A 19,260-nucleotide genomic window follows, 5' to 3' on the forward strand; every position below is an offset into this window, starting at 1 on the left:
GAAGATGAAGAACACAGGAGGCCGCTGCTTAGGCTACTTTTTGCAGCAGGCGGAGGGGGATATACGGCAGCAGCTCCAAGAGGCCGTGCAGAAACGCGCACCCCCGGAAGAGGCAGCGGGGAGCATCCTGAAGACCCTGGAGAAGAATTATGATTGGCTGCGCTGGGCGGTGATGCTCCACCCTGCCGTGGGAACCATGGAGGACGAGAAGGACGAGAAGGACGAGAAGGATGAGAAGGACGAGGAGACACACGAAGAAAAAGAAGAAAAGGAAGGTGTGCTGCCACAACAGCAGCCCAACAATTTCATTTCTGTGGCGTCTGAAGCACCAATCCCCCACGTGATGGCGTGCTATCATGACACGCCCACTTCGCTGGACAAGAGCCGCATCCACCAGCTTATCGTGGACCTGGAGTGGAAGATCCCCAACCCACCACCTGAGGTGTACGCTTCCATCGAGGAAGACCCAGGCAGAGCGCGGCGCTACCTGGCCTCACGCATGCTGAGGAAGCTGCAGGAGGGGCTTGGATCTGGTGTGTCCGTCCACGTGGTGCCAGGCAGGATGGAGATGAAGTGCAACTTCCCACCAGCCTCCTACTACCTCTACGAGTACAAACACCGGCTGGCCTCGGGCACAGTGTGCGTGTTTGGATGAAACAGTAAAGGGAAAGGAAACAACCTGCTGTTCCACACAGATGTTTCTTAATCATATTAAAGCATCTGCTTTATTTGTGTTGCTTTCACAGTGGCATTGACATGTCTTGTGTAATATAACTTCCAAATAAATGTCATTTTAGAGAAAAAGAAAAATGACATACATGAGTTTTTTGTATACTTTCATATAAAGCAAAATTCCAGTTTATTGCAACTTGGGTCTTATGTCAGCCATCCTTGGGACAGTTGGTCTACCACTTTAGTGCAGACCGAAATGTCTCAACAAATATCAGAAAAATTGCATGAACTTTTGTACAGACATTCATGTTCCCCAGACGATGAATCCTACCGACTTTAGCGATCCGCTGACTTTTTATCTAGCGCCATTATGAGGTCAAACTTTTGCTTCGTCTAAGACTTTGGTTAAAGTCCCCATCAGCCTCAGCTATACTTTGCGTTTAGTGTTATTTTGCATGCTAAAATGCCAAACTGAGCTGGTGAACATGGTAAACATTATACCTGCTAAAACATCATGTTACTTTTGTTGCAACAAAGTCTGAACGGGGAAAGAAACACAAGAAGTCAGACAATCACACAGGTGGTGTTTACAAGTTTTGCCAGCCTATCTGAATGACTATTTAGAGGTAAATCTAAAGGGTGATTGCATCTGGAACGCTGGTAATAATCCATCATGACACAAGAAAACTATGCTATGAACTGTGATGGATGTTTAAGCAGTTTAGCTAACATGAGGCGTTTGCACGTGTTTCTTGCCCAGTCTTTTGTTTTTATTTATAGATATAATGGTCAAAACTACGAAAGTAAAGCCCAAGTTGTATGAAACCAGAATTCCACTTTAAGACAGATCTTTCTTGTTTTTTCACTAAGGTATGCATTGACTTTCCAAACATCAATGATAAATCGCAGCATCAACAAGGCAGCAGAGATCTAACGTTTGACCCGTTTTTTTCTGTTGAGGTCTTTGATTATTGCTGATAACTGACGGATCAGGAGACTGTATAATTACCTGTCAGAATAAAATGCTCTAAAACTGTCCATCTCATCTGTGAATAAGTGTCCAACTGGTGTCCACATGAGGAATCAGCAACAGTCGTACAGTACTGTCCATCACATAATCACATAAAATGTCCTGGAAATATCCATATCCCCTGTCCTTTTCATACAGTAAAAAAAAAAATATATATATAAAGTCTAGTTTTTGGTCTTACACAAGTGCACCATCAGAGTTGAGCTGAACCGCTTTTTCTAAGTCCTTCTTGACATCTGGGAAGCCCTCCAGCACCTCCTGAAAGTCGTCCCAGGAGAGAGAGAAGCACTGGCAGTCGGTCAGCGCCTTCACTGTGGCCAGATGTTTGCCTTTGGTCAGCACACATGTCTCTGTTGTAGACACAGAGAAAACCACAAGAGCATGGTTAATGAACAAGTGAACCCTAATGACGCAGATGAGGTCTGACAATTAATCCTAAATTAAATAACCGGACTTAGCTGAGTTGTTTCGGGAAGCCTGCTTAACTCTAAACGCTGCAGAGGTTTGCTGCCAAAAAGATTAGGACCAGTTCCCACTTAAAGCCTGAGAATTAAATAAATCCCCCCCCCCAAATTGGAAAAGATAGATTTATTCACTTTTGGTTTGACAGTGATGTTTTTTTTTGTTTTTTTTTAAAGAATGCTTATTGCTCGACTATGCAAATAAACCTGCAGATGTGTCCGGTTTTTGTGTGTATGTGAAAAAGCAATGAATGCCGAGCAATGAAAAATCATTTGGAAACCTTCAAAATCACACTAAATCTGCCAAAAAAAAATATATATATATATATATAAATCCATTGATCAGTTACTTCCATTTCTCATTGAAACAAAAATACAATTCAATTGCACCAATTAAGATACTAAATGTCCATATGGCAGTTGCTTAAACTTTTATTGACATGTTCCCGCCTGTAAAAAAAACACTCTTACACAAACAAACTGCGTGACTTTAAAGCACCTAACTCTAATGCTATCTAATACGCCGATAGTTTGGGGGGGGTTTGTCCAGGTTTGACATATCTGTCTCAGCACCAAAAAATGACAACAGCAACATCTTTTCCTAGAAGCATTATGGCTGTTACTGAGGGTAATCCACAGAATAAGCTGTCAGCCGTTTTCATAAAGACCGTTTCTGTTGTCGAAAGCAGTTTCAGTGAAAAATGCTCACAGTGAGCTCTGAGGATTATCCAGAGTTGAATGAGACGGAAAAGTGACAGATTTTTTAAATGGAGTTAAGTATGATTTCCTTAAGAGAGACGGCAGCAAATAATGCTCTCTAATCCAGCAGCCCAGCAAAAGATAACCGTTGTCGACACCCCTCTTGACATACAGTTGTTTCAACAAAAAACGATTTTGCAACATGGATTACTGATTTTAACTGAGCTTTAATTGGAACCATTTTCTACAGAAAATAGTCAGTGTCATGAAAACTGACATCAAGATTTATAGAGACACTGGAATTAGATGTTCAGTTAAAAAAGAAAAGAAAAGAAGAAGTGTTTTTTCAATGCTTTAATCACAACAAATGAAATTCCGTTCACCTCCACTGTATTGTGGTGGAGGCAGAAAAAAGAGGTGGATATTTCAAAATCTGGACAAAGAACAAAAACAACTACGAGATGTTTTTTTTGTAATTTGAGTGGACTGACTGACCTTTTAAAAGTATATTTCCATAGCTCAATAAAGAGGTAAATAAACTCCAGTATGATTCATCATTTAAAAACCCTAAACACACATAATGGTGAAAAGAACAAAATAAAAACTGAGCAAACCCCATCTCCTGAGGAAGACCATGAGATGGGATTGAAAGCAGAAAAAGCTAAAAGGTGGACCTTGGGTATTTGAAAGTACAAATTATTATTGTGATAATGCTTAATAAAAAGTTCCTTAATGCATAATGTGCCTAGATGTGTTTAACAACACATCGGTGTTGTTAAACACTCCGTTTCCGTTCATTCATTACATTCATTATGTAATACTTAACAGCATTGTTGTGTACTCATTGTACTTTTGCTTTAGGTAATACAGATGTTACTCTGAGTTTAAGACACTACAGGTGAAAAGGGTAACAATGTTAACTAATGAAATCCCAATCAAATTTACCCGGTTGATTACTTACATTAAGACAATAATTGTTTTGTATTACAAGTTTTCTGAAATCCTATGTTTAAATATGCAAACGACGCATTGTCTAATTAAATATGTGTTAATGTGCATACATTTCCAGAACAGAAATCTGAATATTGGATAAAGCCAGGTTTCAGAAGCTATAAATCAGGAAATACTGTCAACAGCCATAAAACATTTTCGCCAGGTTTTTAGGAATAAAAACTTACATAAATCAGGCTATGAATGATATATGAACAACCCTCTCTGTAAAAACCTTCAGACTATAGACAGGAATGAAACTGCAAAGTTGTGTGTATGCAAGTGCTACTGAAGTGGAGTTCTCTGGCTCAGAGTCTGAGAACAAAAATCATTTTGAGAAAATGGCCTTTAAAATCTACTGAGTGTAGTGTAGTTCAAGTAAAATAAACACCTAACATGTATTTGTTATAGACATGTTATGGAAGCAAAACAGCCCACAATCTCCAAATTGACCAGTTCATGAAAAAATGTTTTTGTCTATAGTGTCTGGCCTTAAAGTTAAAGGCGTACTATGTAACATTTCCCTCTTCAGTCCCCCTACAGGTTGTCTCATTGGAACTACAGCCGCGCAAGCTGTAGTTCCAATGAGACAACCTGTAGGGGGACCGAAGAGGGAAAAGCTACATAGTATGCCTTTAAGTCACTTCTGTGAGTTAAAAACTGGATTTCATCTTGGATTGTCAGTGTTTTTCTATCTGCTTTCAAGCTAACTGGGCTGAAGACGTTGTGAGAAAAGTTGTAGAACACATTCTGGTATGTTATATTTCACTTCTTTCTCCTCTCCCACTTCAAGTTCCCTGACTATTGCTGTCTGGAAATCACTTCTCAGTGATACACGCTAATCAGAGTAAATCCAACTCACCTCCAAAAAAGTCTCCGTCACACAGTTCCCTCTCGTAGGAATCAGTCTCCATGACGACCTGGCCGTGGTCGATGAAGAACATGCGGTCGCCTGGGACGTTCTGTCGCACGATGGCGTCTCCCTCCAGGAAAACCTCGTAGTCCAGTTTGAGGAGGACGGCATTGATAAAGTTTTCGTCTCTGGTCTGAAACATTGGCACTTTTCTTAGTAGTCGGCTGCACATCACCATAAGGATTTGCTGGAAAATAAAATATGTTGGTAAGAAATATATATTATAAAAAAACCCAAAAAACTTAGCATTAAGTTCCAAGCAGATGAACCACAGCTGTACCTCTTTGAGCGCTGAGGACACTGTGTGCATGACGTCCTTCTCCTGAAACCACTTCCCTCCGTAGCGAGCCTGGTAGTAGTTGGTGATACGAAGCTGCAGCTCTGGTGGGAGCTTCATAAAGCCCATGTAGTGCTCCAAACGGCTCATCTGTAGGAAGTCACACAGTGTTCAGGATCCGCTTTCCTTCCCCATCACATTTATATATGAGACAGCATAACAGTGCTAAGATCTACTCAAGCTGCATTGTTTGGAATTTTTGAATTTGAGATACTTTATTAATTACATTTTTACACTCTGTTGATATATACATGCATTAATAGAGAGATGTCAGACTGAGGGGAGTGCCCATTAAAGGCACCCAGTGCAGTTGGGGGATTGGTGTCTTGCTCCAGGGCACCTCCACAAAGTGAACTGGCACCTCTCCAGCTACCAGTCCACTATCCGCGCTTGGTCTGTACGGGGACTTGAACCGGCAACCCTCCGGTTCCCAAGCCAAGTCCCCACGGACTGAGCTACCGCTGCCCCGTATTTAATCATGTATCATAATTGCATAGTCTTGCGTCGTTTTTTATCTACTCTAGGTCTTTTCATTTGTTTATTTGTATTATTTCTACTGGATGTTTTCCAAATGTACAGAATAATCTAACTACATAATTGACTTATAATGCTACGCCCCAACACCAACAAGTCATTCATTTTTAAGATTTTGATATTTACTGTGGTAGAAGATAGGCCAAAACAATCCCAAACAGGCATAAAATGTCTGACACTCAACTGAATAAATGTACACCTTAGTGGCTGCAGGCAAGCTAAAGGAGTTACAGGGCCTTTCCATTACAGCATATCTTTATGGGCCATCACCAAAGCACCTTTTTCTCTTCCTAGATTAGTTTAAAAGCAACTAAAATATGATAAAATAATTCGTATTACTTATTTCTGTTTCACTGAGTACAGTGACTTGTCTATTACTGAGATGTATTTTCTTACCTTGCTCTTGTACTCCTTGGCTGCTGGGTCGATGTTGGCGATCATGGTTGTAGCGTTTGCCACGAGGACGGTGTACATCAGACAGCCGGACACCATGCTGACCATGACGATCCACATTTCAACGTAATCTGGAGAACAAGACACCGAGACTCCAGCATGTTTACTGTGAAATGGTGGGTATTTATATATGAGGGAGAATGTGATACTTGTGCTTTTTTTAACGCCGGATAAAGAAAATCGATAATTCTCACTTGTTGGTGCGTCCATGGAGCCATAAGAGAGAGCGATCATCTGGGAGAGAGCTCGGAAAACTCCCCAAGAGTACTTCACGATCACTGTGGCATTCTGGAAGAAAATATATTTCATAATTAGTTAGACTTTATTTAGATCTGGAGCTTCAAAACAACAACAAATACATGGATTTAAACTACAGCATTTGGTATAGATATTTAAAGCACCACAAAAATATCTTTTGTCAAATATGCCCAACAACAAGTTTAGAAATTAGTTATTTAGTAAAATAATTGATGACTAATTCCCAACACATCATTCACAACTCCTCATCAACAACCAATGGTGGAAGAAGTATTCAGATCCTTTACAAAGTACAAATACCACACTGTGAAAATACTCCACTACAAGTCAAAGTCCTGTGTTCAAAACCTTACTTAAGTAAAAGTATGTAAGTATTATCAGCAACATTTGAAAAGTAAAAGTCATTGTGAAGTGAAATGTTCCCTGTTTATCTGATTAATATCCCTGCTGTATTAACGTGTACCAGTATGTTGCATTTTACTACTGTAGATGTTTAAGGTTGTGCTCATTTTAACTCCTTTATATACTGTTGGGTGGTTTAATCTACAGCAATGCATCATATTCTATAAGATCATCATGTTTGTAGCGTCGCTGTCCTGTGAGAACCACGTATCTCTAAAAACAGCCCTATTTACAGCTTTGTGACGATGCATTTTCCAGCTGATCCAAGAGGCTTTCTAAAGATTTTATTTAGCTTAAGAAGGGGGAGAATTTTCTCAACACATATAGGAACATTTCATCCTTCAGTTTATCACAAGCATTCAAAATTACCAAATTTATAGATACTTGGTTTTCACTGGACAGGAAGGGGATGAACAGTAACTAAAGCTGTCAGACAAATGTACGGCAGTAAAAAAGTACAATATTTATATTTATAATATTTGTACTTAAATACAGCACTTGAGTACATGTAGTTAGTTATATTCCACCATTGTCAACAACCATCATCATTCACACTCTAGTTTTGTGAATTTAGTTTCACCATGAGGTTTTCTTTCCGGACCCAGCAGTCGGTGGGAAACTCCTCCAGCATGGGGACAAAATACTGGATGCAGCCGTTCCAGTGACAGAGCAGGAAAATCATCATGAACAGAGACAAGACGCGGAAGAAGAGGCGGACCACCTCCAAGTTGGCATTAGACACCTGTCAAGAAGAGATGACACGTGAAAACATTAAAATGCGTTTGGTAAGCAAATCGTACACACTGCGGGACGTCCCGGTTGTTGGCTGAGATGTGCGTCATATTACAGCAGCATACTGGGTTTAAGCCTGATCCAGGATCAGCCATGTCCTCTCCTAAGCCTGTACTGTATATAATCTGGTGCATCAACAACATCAAAATATCTCCTGTGTTTTCTCACAACTTACATTAACTCATGATTTACTTAAAATCCAAGGCCCACTATGAATAAAAAAAACAAACCCAAAACAATGCAACAATGTTAAAAGACATGGTGATACAGTATATCTTTAGATATATATTAATTGTGCAGACCTGAGGTCCCTTTTTATGACTCTAACTTGCAAAGTTTTACACTTTAAAAGATAATTCTGGTTTATTATGACCCAGGTCTTATTTTCATAGTTTGGAACATCATCATCAACACTTTTTGGGGTGGCAGTAGCTCAGTCCGTAGGGAGTTGGGCTGGGAACTAGAGGGTTGCTGGTTCAAGTCCCTTACAGACCAAAGTACAGAGTGTTAGCTGGAGAGATGCCAGTTCTGCCAAGGTTCAGAACAGTTCAGCACTGCCAAGGTGCTCTTGAGCAAGGCACCGTACCCCCCCAACCGCTCAGGGCACTCACTCTGACATCTCTCCATTAGTGCATGAATAGGTCCTTGTGTGTATTTCAGGCCTGTGTGTAGTGATTTCTAACAAACAGATTGTAATTTCCCCACTGGGAACTTAACAAGTATAAAAAATTAAAATAATGCTAGTGAAGGTTACGTGGCATGTTCCTAACAACATCACAACCTTGGAATTATACAGAAAAATCAGGTGACTGCGCTGGCTGGACCATTTGATTCGGATGGAGGCAGACTGCTCAAGGCAAAAGAAAACCTGGAAGACGATAAAATGACCTGGAGCAAAATGAAGCGAGAGGGTCCAGTTACACCACTACGCTGAAAACATACACCAGAAACCATTTATTTTAGCAGCTAGTAGTCGATTAAAGGCGTGGAGTTACACACTTACTCCAGACAACATACATTATGCAACATCAAGATTTATTCCAAGATATATTGTCTTTCATTATGAGATTACCATCATCAAAGTCGGTTTGAGGTGTCCTATTCCTTTATTTTTGAGTCCAATGTTTGGGTACGTGCAATTAGAAAAAAGGTAAACTCAAAAGAATTGGGCCAATGCATTGTTGGTCGTGGAGCAGCGAGTCAGCTATTGTTTTACAAATGACGTTGTAAATGTTCAAAGTCAGATTTGTCATTGGATGCCAGGTCTGGTAAGGTATCTGCAGGTAAGCAGAAAGGTTGATTGAATTTCAAAGCTGAGCTTTGAAGACTTTGTCCGGCGTTTGAACTTACTTTCTCCACTTCGTTGAAGAACCTGACCAGTCTGGACACTCGAGCCAGCCGGATCAAGCTGAGGATCCGCACAAACATCAGTATTCTCATCATCTTGTTGGTCTTTGAGGGGTTGTCGTTGTTTTGGTATTGTAAGTCCTGGGAGAATAAAATAAAGACGTCCAATTATCAGTGCTATGTTTCTTGTTTAATCTCTTTTCTCTTTATCTTTAATCTAATTTATAATTTGTATTATTACTTAATACATCTTAGAGTATTCATGTTACACTGTTAACACTGTTCATATGGTAATACCTTAACATATTAACTACCCCTTACTGTTTATTATTATTATTATTATTATCCCAATACATACTGTATGTACATTACTCACACACTGACTTTTGCACTTCTGGTTAGATGCTAAAAGCATTTTGTTGTCTCAGTACTTGCACTTTGTGCAACGACAATAAAGTTCAACCTAACCTAATCTATTATCATTGATTTTCAAATAATTTTTATTTTATTGCCTTTTCCTCAGTACTGTAGTTATTATCTGTAAAACACCTTCTTACTGCTCTGAGTGTTGCATAAGTTTCTAATTTTAAACCACAAACAAATCATATGAAACTAAGTGCATAGTTATTTTGTGAACTGACAAACACTGCAGCACACACACTGTTGGCTGTTTTCTGTCTGTTCATTATTACCGCAAACAGCAGTATGTAGCCGATTGGGAAAGCAGCTATAACGTCCGGTATGAACCATGTCCTCAGGTAACTGACTCGGATCCGCTTGATATCCAGAATAGCTTCCTGTGAAAGAGAACAGAGCAGAAGATTGAGCAAATGGATAAAGATGCTGCGCAGCGCGTGTCACGATCAGATGTATAATTTAACACTTGAACCGAACCAATATTTTGGTAGTTTGTCCAAAAATTAGGGGAGACAGTGGTGTCAGATGAGATTAGCAGTTTTAACATTAAGAAGGGGGAGAATTGATTAACATTAAAGGGATAGTTTAGATTTTTTTTTTTTAAGTGGGGTGGTATGAGGTACTTAATCTATGGTCAGTGTATTTCCTACCGTAGATGGCAGTCGGTACGCCCACAGTTTGGAGAAACGGGCAGGAGTACTGGCACCGAAGCTAATCAATATACTATTGTGAACAGGGGCGGCAGCAAAACTGATTTTAGTCACCTAAAAAAAGGCCCGCCTAGAAAAATCAATATGAGTTTAAGTGCATGCTATATTAGGGAATATTTTCACTGCTTTACCTTTCCGTCAGACAGCGCTTTACTGCAGGGAACTGAAGCGGTTCCCTATGCTCCCTTCAAAGCTACCAAAACAGTAACTTTACATCACACAACACCACTGCCTCGATCAGTTAGTTAGTTAGTGTTATTGTCTGACTTTGAAGTTTTATAGCGTTGGTTCGGATTCACCAAGGTCACACAATAACATAAACAAACTAAGCGATCGATGTTGGTGATCGGTGTTCTGCAAGGTAAAATGACTGTTTTTGTCAAAGGAGTGGTGGCTTTGAAGAGAATATAGATAACAGCTTCAGAAAGGTAGTCTGAAAGTAAGTGAACATATTCTACACATAGCGTACACCTAAACAGATTTGAATTCTTTTTAGGTGACTAAAATATATTTAGCTGCTGCCCCCATCCACAGCAGTACATTGCTTAGCTTCCGTTTCGGTACTCCTGCCTGCTTCTCTAAACTGGGGGGCGTACCGGCCACCATCTACTGTAGATAATACACTGAGTAGGGATAAGTACCTCATACAACCGCAAAATCAGAACTATCTCTTTAACTTCAGAGCATCGTTGAACTGTTGCTGAAGCAAATACACCGAGAATAAATCTGGCAAAACCAAATGCTTGTGCGGTCCAGAGTAAACACCACAGATGTGCCATTTGTTATTGGCAAGACAGAGGTCACACAGTATGAGCAGATGAAAACAAACAGGATATAGTCTGCATAACACTTAATTGGAAATGTTATACGTCTCATTTATCCAATACATCATAATCCCTGTTATAAAATCAAACAGCAGGTGCCAATTTCGGCCCCAGGGAGGGGGGGTTGTTAATCTAGCCTTTCGTGTATCGAGTAGATTACAGATGGGGCAGAGATGGATTGTATGTGCTAGTCTGCGCAGGGATTATAGTCTCCCAGATTGTGCCTGAAAATAGAGTACAGCCACTCTCACCTCGCCGTCCTCTGCTATGATGCCCATACGGAAATTTAGGGCCACATCTATCAGGAACAGCGTGTCTGAAAACACGTTAAATCCTTCCCACGCCAGCCCACTGTGTCCGTCCAGAAACGCAATCTCCATGGGAATCCCTATTAGATTCAGAAATGTGATGGCCATCATACACATGATGTAGTAACTCCTATAGGAAAAGATCAGAAAAAAAAAAAGTGTGACGTTTGAGTGAGCCTTAGATCTTGTTTTCCATGTAGGATTGTAGCAGAAAGTCTCTGTTCATTTGCCAGAAGGGCTCATTAGACAGTCCTGCTGCAGCCGGTAAGGCAAGCTGATTTATGCACACTAAATACTCTGATACTGTAACTGCACATCTCCTCAGCCAGGGTTCGATTGCCAGGCTCAAATAACTCTGCTCTCTGATCCCCAATTGTTTCATTCCCTCTCTGTTTTCACTCCATCTGATCACCTTACAAACTAATAATAACAATACTGCATGGATAATGCAAAACCAGGTCCTTACAGAAGTCCTTGATCCACCTGGTTTTGTCCTTCTAATCCTCCGGTATCATCTTAAAAATCACTTCACAAAACTAGAATTTCAAGAATGATAATCTTTCCTAACACTCTCCTTTACTGATGATCAATTATTAGTTGCTCTTTTAGGTTACTTGTTTTGATTTAATGTATTCTTACTCTACATTTAATACCAATTATACTACATCTATTTTTTGATTTTTGTTTTCACGTGTACAAAAGTGCAACACAAATTATTTTCATATTCAATTATTGCATTTTTGACTAATGCTTAATGCTAATTAATAATGTGACATGCAAGTGATATAAAGTGGGGCTGCAACTAATGATTATTTTCATTATTGACTAATCTGATGAATACTTTCTCGATTAATGCTTTAGTCTATAAAAAGTCAGAAAATATTGAATAATGCCCAACATTCAACGTGATGTCATCAACATGCTTGTTTTCCCTAAACACTCCAAAATCTAAAAACAGCAAATCTATCAAATTAAGAAACTGGAACTAAACTTTTCGCCATTTGCTGATTATTTTTCTATCAATTGTTTTTTCAATTAATCCACTTAGCTTTTCAGCTCTAATATGGAGAAATATAAATACGATAAGATGATACTTTACAAATCCCTGGAGACAAATGAAGCAAAGAATCTCCTCCAGAAACTACATAACTTTTAAAGAAACGGTGGGACTAAAAGTGGAGGTGGTGTCTGCGCACAGGACTGGCCTGAATCTATCAAGTATATTAAATACCTCATGAGGCTGAACGGGTGGATGACAAAGACTCCGCTCTGCAGCTGCCGGATGCACTCCTGCTCCACGGCCATCTCGCTGCCGTACACGTACAGGGACTGCCTGTTCAGCTGTGGAAGAAGCATGGCTCTCCATCCACAGGTGGCTGTGGTGGATCCCGCCGCGGGACCTTTTAGTTTCTCCATGCACAGTCTTTGGTCCCCTCCGATCAGCTGAACGCACAGGCCATCCTTTCTTTGCTGCTGCTGCTGCTTCTCGGAACAAGCGGACTCTGATTATACCAGTCCTGACCTCCCCTCTAGGTCACAAGGTAATTTTCCATCAATGCTGCCAACCTCAGGACTTATTGAAGCTGTGTGGAGCGAAGCGACTGGATACCCGCCTTTCTGCTCACTCCCTCTCTCCCTCCCTCCCTCTCTGTCTGCCTCTCTCTATTTCTGCCCCCACCCCTCCCCATCCCTCCACTTCTTTTCTTTTTCTCCCAGCTCATCAACTATTCAGTATCTGTGTCTCATCCCCACATGAATCAAGCCATGTCAAGAGGTCCAGCTCACATTAATACTGAAGACAATGACGCGCGTGTGTGCGTGTGTGCGTGTGGAGGGGATCACAATTATTGTCATGTGAACTAGACATCTGGCAGCATGTACAGAGACAAGTTCGGTTTGGGCCATCTCTACCAGGGATGTAATTAAACACTGTACTATGTAACCTGATGCTGTACATATGGCCGCAGCTCTGAGCCAGCTCCTGTGTTGTTTATTTGCATCTTTCACATCATTTACAAAACAATACAGAAGCTCAAATATTGCATATCAAGGATTACTAAGCAGAAGATTGGGATTTAATTTAACTAAATGTATTTTTACATATTCTTGGAAGGTTTTGGTAGGATTGCAGCAACGCTTATAAAATGTAAAATAGAAATGATATTACAGGATGTAGCAGCATGGTAGGATTAACTGAGGGGTCATGGCAGTGGGTAAGGTAAATTACTGGCAGCTTAGTGCATGAGATGTATCTAATAATGTGAGGGAAATCGCAAAAAGGCTGCAACATATCGCGATAGACACTCAGAGATTTCTTTGTGTTAGTTGAAAGAAAATATCAGCAGAAAACGGCACATTAAAAGGTTTTTTAAGTGGTGCCTTTTTATATTCAATTCGATAGTTCGATTGTTCAATAGAAGAATGTTGGAAATTATTTTATTTGTTTTAAATTCAACAAGCAATACGTTGTATTTTAGCAGAATACTAAAAGCAGCAGAAATGCGGAACTGAGTACACTTTAATATCTGTTTATTTATCGCAGGTAATATCGTTATCGCAATATTCAACAACGTTATCGCACATTGCATATTTTCCTCGTATCCTGCAGCCCTAGTACTGTAGGTAGGAGACAGAATGCAAACTATTGTTTTAGGTCGGACACTTTGTACACCAGACCATTCACCCTGACCTCCTCCCTGAGAGGTTTTGTGGTGATATAACTATATATTCAATGCGTCAATGCGATCCAGTACAAGTTTGGTTATTGTTTTCTGGAGCACTGCCTTTCATTGTTTTGTGTGTTGGTATGTGACAAACTCTCTATTCTAACAAAAGACATGGTTCCTTAGAAGATACAGTAGGGCTGGGCGATAGGGAGAAAATCAGATATCACGATATTCTTGACCAAATACCTCGATATCGATATTGCGGCGATATTCTAGGGTTGACAAGTGGTGCTTTAACAAAATATCTTCACACTTAGATTTTAGATAAATAATCATCAGTAATGTGGATATAATGTCTAAGTGGGGAAAAGGTAAATAATAGAACAGCTAGAACAGTCTGGTAAGTTCAGAAAAGTACATCACTTTACTGGAATGCAGCCTTTAAAACCAGGAAAAGACAACACTTATGTCATATCACAATATCCAAAATCTAAGACCATATCTAGTCTTCTATCGCGATATCAATGTAATATCGATATATTGCCCAGCCCTAATATACAGTACATGTGAGAATATTCATTTGCTGCATGGCTAACACAGATCAAAGAAAGAAAAAGAGTGCTTACACTTCTTCTTTCCTAGACGCTGCTTTGTGCACACATGAAGAGGAGATGGCAGACGATCGGGACCTGTACTGTGGCCTTACACCTCTCCTCCTTCAGGGGGCAGATTTCTACATTTCAAGGAAAAACAAAGACAGACTTCAGCTAAAACTGAGAGTGAATTAAAGGGAGTTTCATCCCGGGAAAAGCACAGCAAATACTGCAGCAAAGTGTGTTTCAAATGGAGGTACATATCTATCACACAGTACAGAGCAATATGCTTACTTGCTAATTTATCTAGCACACAGCTGGCCCTCAAACTAGAGGTAGTGACACAGTGCTTCTGCTTACGCACTGCTTTGCTGTGCTGACGCACTATAGACCCAGTAGTCATGTAAAAAACAAATATATTCAGTATTGTAGGAGAGAAAATGAAAAGTTTTCATATTAAAAAAAACTCCCAAGCCACTGAAGTGTAAATTATACCCACCAGCAACTATATTTTACAGCACTGAATATAATATCTGGTGATAGTGTAGAAAAACAGCAGTGATTATGTGTGCTGGCTGATGTTGATTTTCAACTCATAGAGATCTTTATTTTTCAATACAAAGTATACACTTTATTTGTTTTTATTTTTAATGGAAACACACAACACTGATGTGCTGAAACAATTAGTCAATTCATTGATTTGTCAGTTAACAAAAAAAAAGCTGCTTTTCTCTGTTGCATCATTGTAAACTTAATTTAATTGGATTTTGGACTGTTTGTTAGACAAAACAAGCAAGTTAAAGACATCACATTGGGATGTGGGGAATTGGGATAATTTGTCATTTAATAGACAAAAAATGAATATGTAAAACAATACATATTCAATTTGTATTAGGTTGCAGTTTTATCACAGTGATCTTATTATCCTAGCATACTGACCTGTGTAATATCCAGTGGAAAAGTTGTACAAGCGGACAATATTACTGTGCTTAAAAACCTTTTCAAAGTTTAATATAAATCACAGCTAGAAATGTCAATAGTTTTGTGTTTTTGTTGTTAAATTTGTGAATTATGAAATACTGACACAACATCACATTTACAGTACTTCTCCACTGACTAAGACAGACACTAACAAACCAAAAAATAATGACACTGAACAGGTAAATAACAGTGTACAACAAACAGTGTTAAATGACAACCTACAACCCACCTCCAAAGTCGTAGCAGTGCCTGCCTCCTTCAGGAGGCACTGCCTGCTCCATCATGAGAGATGCCTTTATTTTATTTTTTTCATCATGAGCTGCCGTGGCCGATGAAGATGATGATGATGATGATGATGTCACTGCGCAATACAAATTCATACTTTAACTGTCTTGAGGCAGTTTTAGGCAGAGCAATAACCGGAAAACACGCTTGACGTTAAATGGACCTTTAGTTAAGATTTTTTTGTTTTTGTTTTCAAGGTCAAAAATGATCATTTTTAGCTCAACAGAAGAACACCATTTGTCCTAAGAAACATCACAATGTACATTTTACTTACTGTCCATTCATAGATGCTCTGGTCTCTCTATTTGTTGAACTAATGTGTTAGTTGGTGTCTTGCAGAGGTTAGTTATGATCTCATAATGCTGCTAGTGTCATTCTCTTCCCGCCGTTGTTACAAAAAACTATATTTCCCAGAAGCCTCTGTTGACGCTTATAATCACGCGAGTTTTTATAAGAAGCGAACACCACGTGAGTTTATGTTAGTTACCTCCTTTCTGAAGGTGAAGCTGTCAGATATCGTGTCCAGTCGGCCTTCGTACAAGTAAGTTACTTGACATAGATTAACTGCTGCATTAGTCAGCAGGTGTTTTAAGTGGTACGCTACGTTTTCTGTTTCCGTGTCATTTATCCGCCGTGACACAGGTAACGTTAACGAACTAACCGTTAGCTAACTTTGTTAGCTTGCGTGAGTGTCTCCAAACCAAACTGTTAGCTAAAGCTAGTCAAGCACAACACATGCTGGCACATAGTGGTTCTGTTTAGGTTTGCCCCCCCTACTTTCACATGAAGACTTGGGTATTTAAAAATGGAAGTACTCCTGTTGTGTGCTGCATGGTGAATGTGCTGATGAGTTGATGCTGTCATCTAAGCTAACGTTGCATCAGTCCAGCCCCCTTCATTGTCTCTGTTTGGGTATAATATAATGAAGCTGGGATTCAACATATATCATTAACCACCAATGTATCGACTGTGTAACGAGTGACGTTTAACAACTTTTGTGCTATAAAAGGTCAACGATTTGCAATGAACACGGCGACTATTTTTTTATTTTATTTTTTATGTTTCAAGTCTAAATGTTCCCTGCTTAACACATGGTTTTAACTGACTATAAAAGAGTCCACTCCATTTAGACGCAAACATGCCAATAAGAAATTGACTCTAAAAAGGTGATTTGGAATTGTAGCTAATTCTTCCTCCTCTGCAGGAACTAGCATGCCTGATTGGTATTGTTAACTTTACACCACATTTTATTTTGTTACATCTACATTTTGTCATGATATGCTTCTTCAGACACTTGACTTGTCATAGTAGGAAAAGCACAGGTGTTGGCCTTTAGTATCTCTACGTCGCTGAGAAGTGGGTTGATTAGCTGAGATAATTGCAAACGTCTGTGAATGGACAAAGGCTTGTCTTCTGGAAAATGAGATGCAAAACCAGAAGTAGCCGTACACGTTACAAAATCAAGAGTGCCACTCTTCATCCGAAGTCTACTGTGACTTAAAGCATTCTTTTTTTTATTTTTTAAATCTAGTTTATTCAGAAGATGTCGACCGTGTCTGCCGCCAGCGTGGAGTCTACTGCTGTGATTGAGGCCCCTGAGAAGAAGCCACTGAAACCATGCTGTGCTTGCCCAGAGACAAAGAAAGTCAGGGATGCTTGGTAAGTACCTGTCCAGAGGGACAGAAACCCTTGTTGCATTTGAAAATATTTTAATGCCTCAATGTTTTTTTGTTTTTTTTCCCTCCAGCATCATTGAGAAAGGAGAAGAAAGCTGTGCAGTCCTGATTGAGGCGCACAAAGATTGCATGAGGGCACTTGGATTCAAGATTTAACTGCTCCATTTTGTCTGTGTGGTAAGTATCAAAATCAAGTGCCCCATAAGCTTGTTTTTTTTTTCTTCTTTGTACTAGGTCATTTGTATCCCTCAGCTGTTACTGATTTATATTGGGTACAAACTGAACTACCAGACTAGAACACGAGTGCATCCTTTCAAATAAGTAAAATCGGAGTAATGCAGAACTGAAGTGTGTTGGAGCTGGATTACATGCATTTTAAAATTACGGTCATGTAGGAACTTTGTCTAATCCTGTCTACACACCACGAATGTCAGAGTGACATAGTAATTTAAGGAGGAGGGTGGGGAAAGCGGTATGGCTAATAGTGGTATGGAAGTATTTGCAGCAGTGAAAATGCTGCAAGTAACAGTTCACATTACCACCTTATTATATTGTGATACTAACGAGATTTCTAGAGGCAACACTTGGCCTTCAAAACATTAATCAGACCTTCAGTTTGCACAAAACTGGTCAGTTGAAGTCTGTTAAGGCCAAATGCCCACTAAAAAAAAATGGCCCATTTTACCAACACTGTAAATACATGTGTTGGTAAATTAAAGGTCATTTGTTCCTTCAAAAGTCTGTATTTTGCTTTGGAGTGACCTCAAACTTTAATTTGGTCCTTATTTCATTGTTTACCTACAAAATTAAAACTTGAAATGGAACTTGAACACAGTTTGCATGCCTGTACTCGTGATGCACTGCTGCCTAATGTAATCTGACAACCTAAGGCCAACTTGAATCGAGTCAGTGTGGTGTGTAAATGAGCATCCGCCCTTTGTGAACCATGTAAATGCCCAATGTCGTTTATTTAACCCTAGGTATTTGCAATTATGAAGCCATTTGTATTCTCCAGGTAGACTCTTTTATTTATTTTTTCTTCTCTCGCTGGGTCACTTGTGTCTCTTGGCTATTTGTGCAGTATCTGACTAGAACATCATGTAACAAGGGTAACGGGAGGGGTGTGTGTGGTGAGGGATGGTGGAGCAAGTATCCTCTGTGCTCAGATGACTACACATGAAACATGCCTGTAGCCATGTGGCTCGGTTCACGTGTCAGCAGCTCAATTAGACGTCTGGCATCGCCTAATGTTCACTTGCTCTTGTAAAAGACAGTTTCCATTTATCTGTACTAGTAACCTGATTTTGGCATTGTATATATTTCGATCACGCTTTACTGTTATCTTTTAAAAAAAAAAAGTACATTTTGCACTTATCTTTTGTATATTTGTACTCTTCCAACGTTGTTTCGCAATTGCTGCACAGCAATTCCCCCCGGGATACAGATCTATCTTTAGGCTGGAGGAAGTACGAATGCGCTGTTATGTAGTAGGTCGCAGTACCTAGATTAATCACAACTAACATGTTTCTGTTTACGGAATATACAACCAGGCCTCAGCCTTTCAGCTAATCTTTGGGTCTTTTTTTTTTTTTTTTTTTTTTTTTTTTTGGCATTACAATTTTGCAAACACTGGTACGTATTTAATACTTTTATTTTTATTCTCCTGCAGTGTGTTGCTGTGCAAGACGACCCTGGGTGTTCCCCTGCTTATTTATACCTCAACTGTAAGGGATATGTGATGATGCACTTCGGCTCTGATAGGTTGATCTTTCTGTGAAATTGTTTTTTTTTTTTTTAGGTCTGCAGATTATGAGAAATGTGTGAAATCTAAAATGTTGTCTGATGTTAAATAAAAGTCCTATGCAATAAGACTTGTGTTGTAGATTAAATGCACTTACAAATTCATGTATTC

At 39.5% G+C, this 19,260-nt stretch overlaps 2 protein-coding genes across 2 annotated transcripts; one reads left to right on the top strand and one right to left on the bottom strand.

Moving 5' to 3' along the window:
* Nucleotides 1–427: 427 nt before the first annotated feature.
* LOC144525812 (potassium/sodium hyperpolarization-activated cyclic nucleotide-gated channel 2-like) lies at nucleotides 428–12,623 on the bottom strand. The gene is made up of 10 exons (XM_078262876.1): nucleotides 12,379–12,623; nucleotides 11,091–11,277; nucleotides 9,581–9,685; nucleotides 8,892–9,029; nucleotides 7,330–7,491; nucleotides 6,284–6,377; nucleotides 6,033–6,160; nucleotides 5,046–5,192; nucleotides 4,715–4,952; nucleotides 428–2,052 (listed from the first exon to the last, which is right to left on the bottom strand). The coding sequence occupies exons 1-10, from the start codon at nucleotides 12,561–12,563 to the stop codon at nucleotides 1,880–1,882; spliced, it is 1,557 nt and encodes a 518-aa protein (XP_078119002.1). The 5' UTR covers nucleotides 12,564–12,623; the 3' UTR covers nucleotides 428–1,879.
* A 3,500-nt stretch (nucleotides 12,624–16,123) lies between these two features.
* On the top strand, nucleotides 16,124–19,219 carry cox17 (cytochrome c oxidase copper chaperone COX17). The gene is made up of 4 exons (XM_078262512.1): nucleotides 16,124–16,213; nucleotides 17,204–17,331; nucleotides 17,420–17,525; nucleotides 19,018–19,219. The coding sequence occupies exons 2-3, from the start codon at nucleotides 17,216–17,218 to the stop codon at nucleotides 17,502–17,504; spliced, it is 201 nt and encodes a 66-aa protein (XP_078118638.1). The 5' UTR covers nucleotides 16,124–16,213; nucleotides 17,204–17,215; the 3' UTR covers nucleotides 17,505–17,525; nucleotides 19,018–19,219.
* The last annotated feature ends 41 nt before the right edge of the window (nucleotides 19,220–19,260 follow it).

The sequence above is a fragment of the Sander vitreus genome, chromosome 11 (genome assembly GCF_031162955.1).
Source record: "Sander vitreus isolate 19-12246 chromosome 11, sanVit1, whole genome shotgun sequence".
In the NCBI taxonomy this organism is placed as follows: Eukaryota; Metazoa; Chordata; class Actinopteri; order Perciformes; family Percidae; genus Sander; species Sander vitreus.

Bases quoted from the DNA above. Each gene is read 5' to 3' on its own strand.
- cox17 (XM_078262512.1), top strand. From the start codon at position 17,216: ATGTCGACCGTGTCTGCCGCCAGCGTGGAGTCTACTGCTGTGATTGAG. The intron at 17,332-17,419 runs GTAAGTACCTGT...TTTTCCCTCCAG, and splicing joins AAGAAAGTCAGGGATGCTTG to CATCATTGAGAAAGGAGAAG.
- LOC144525812 (XM_078262876.1), bottom strand. From the start codon at position 12,563: ATGGAGAAACTAAAAGGTCCCGCGGCGGGATCCACCACAGCCACCTGT. The intron at 6,161-6,283 runs GTGAGAATTATC...CTTGTTCTCCAG, and splicing joins CTCCATGGACGCACCAACAA to ATTACGTTGAAATGTGGATC. The intron at 5,193-6,032 runs GTAAGAAAATAC...GACTTCCTACAG, and splicing joins CCAAGGAGTACAAGAGCAAG to ATGAGCCGTTTGGAGCACTA.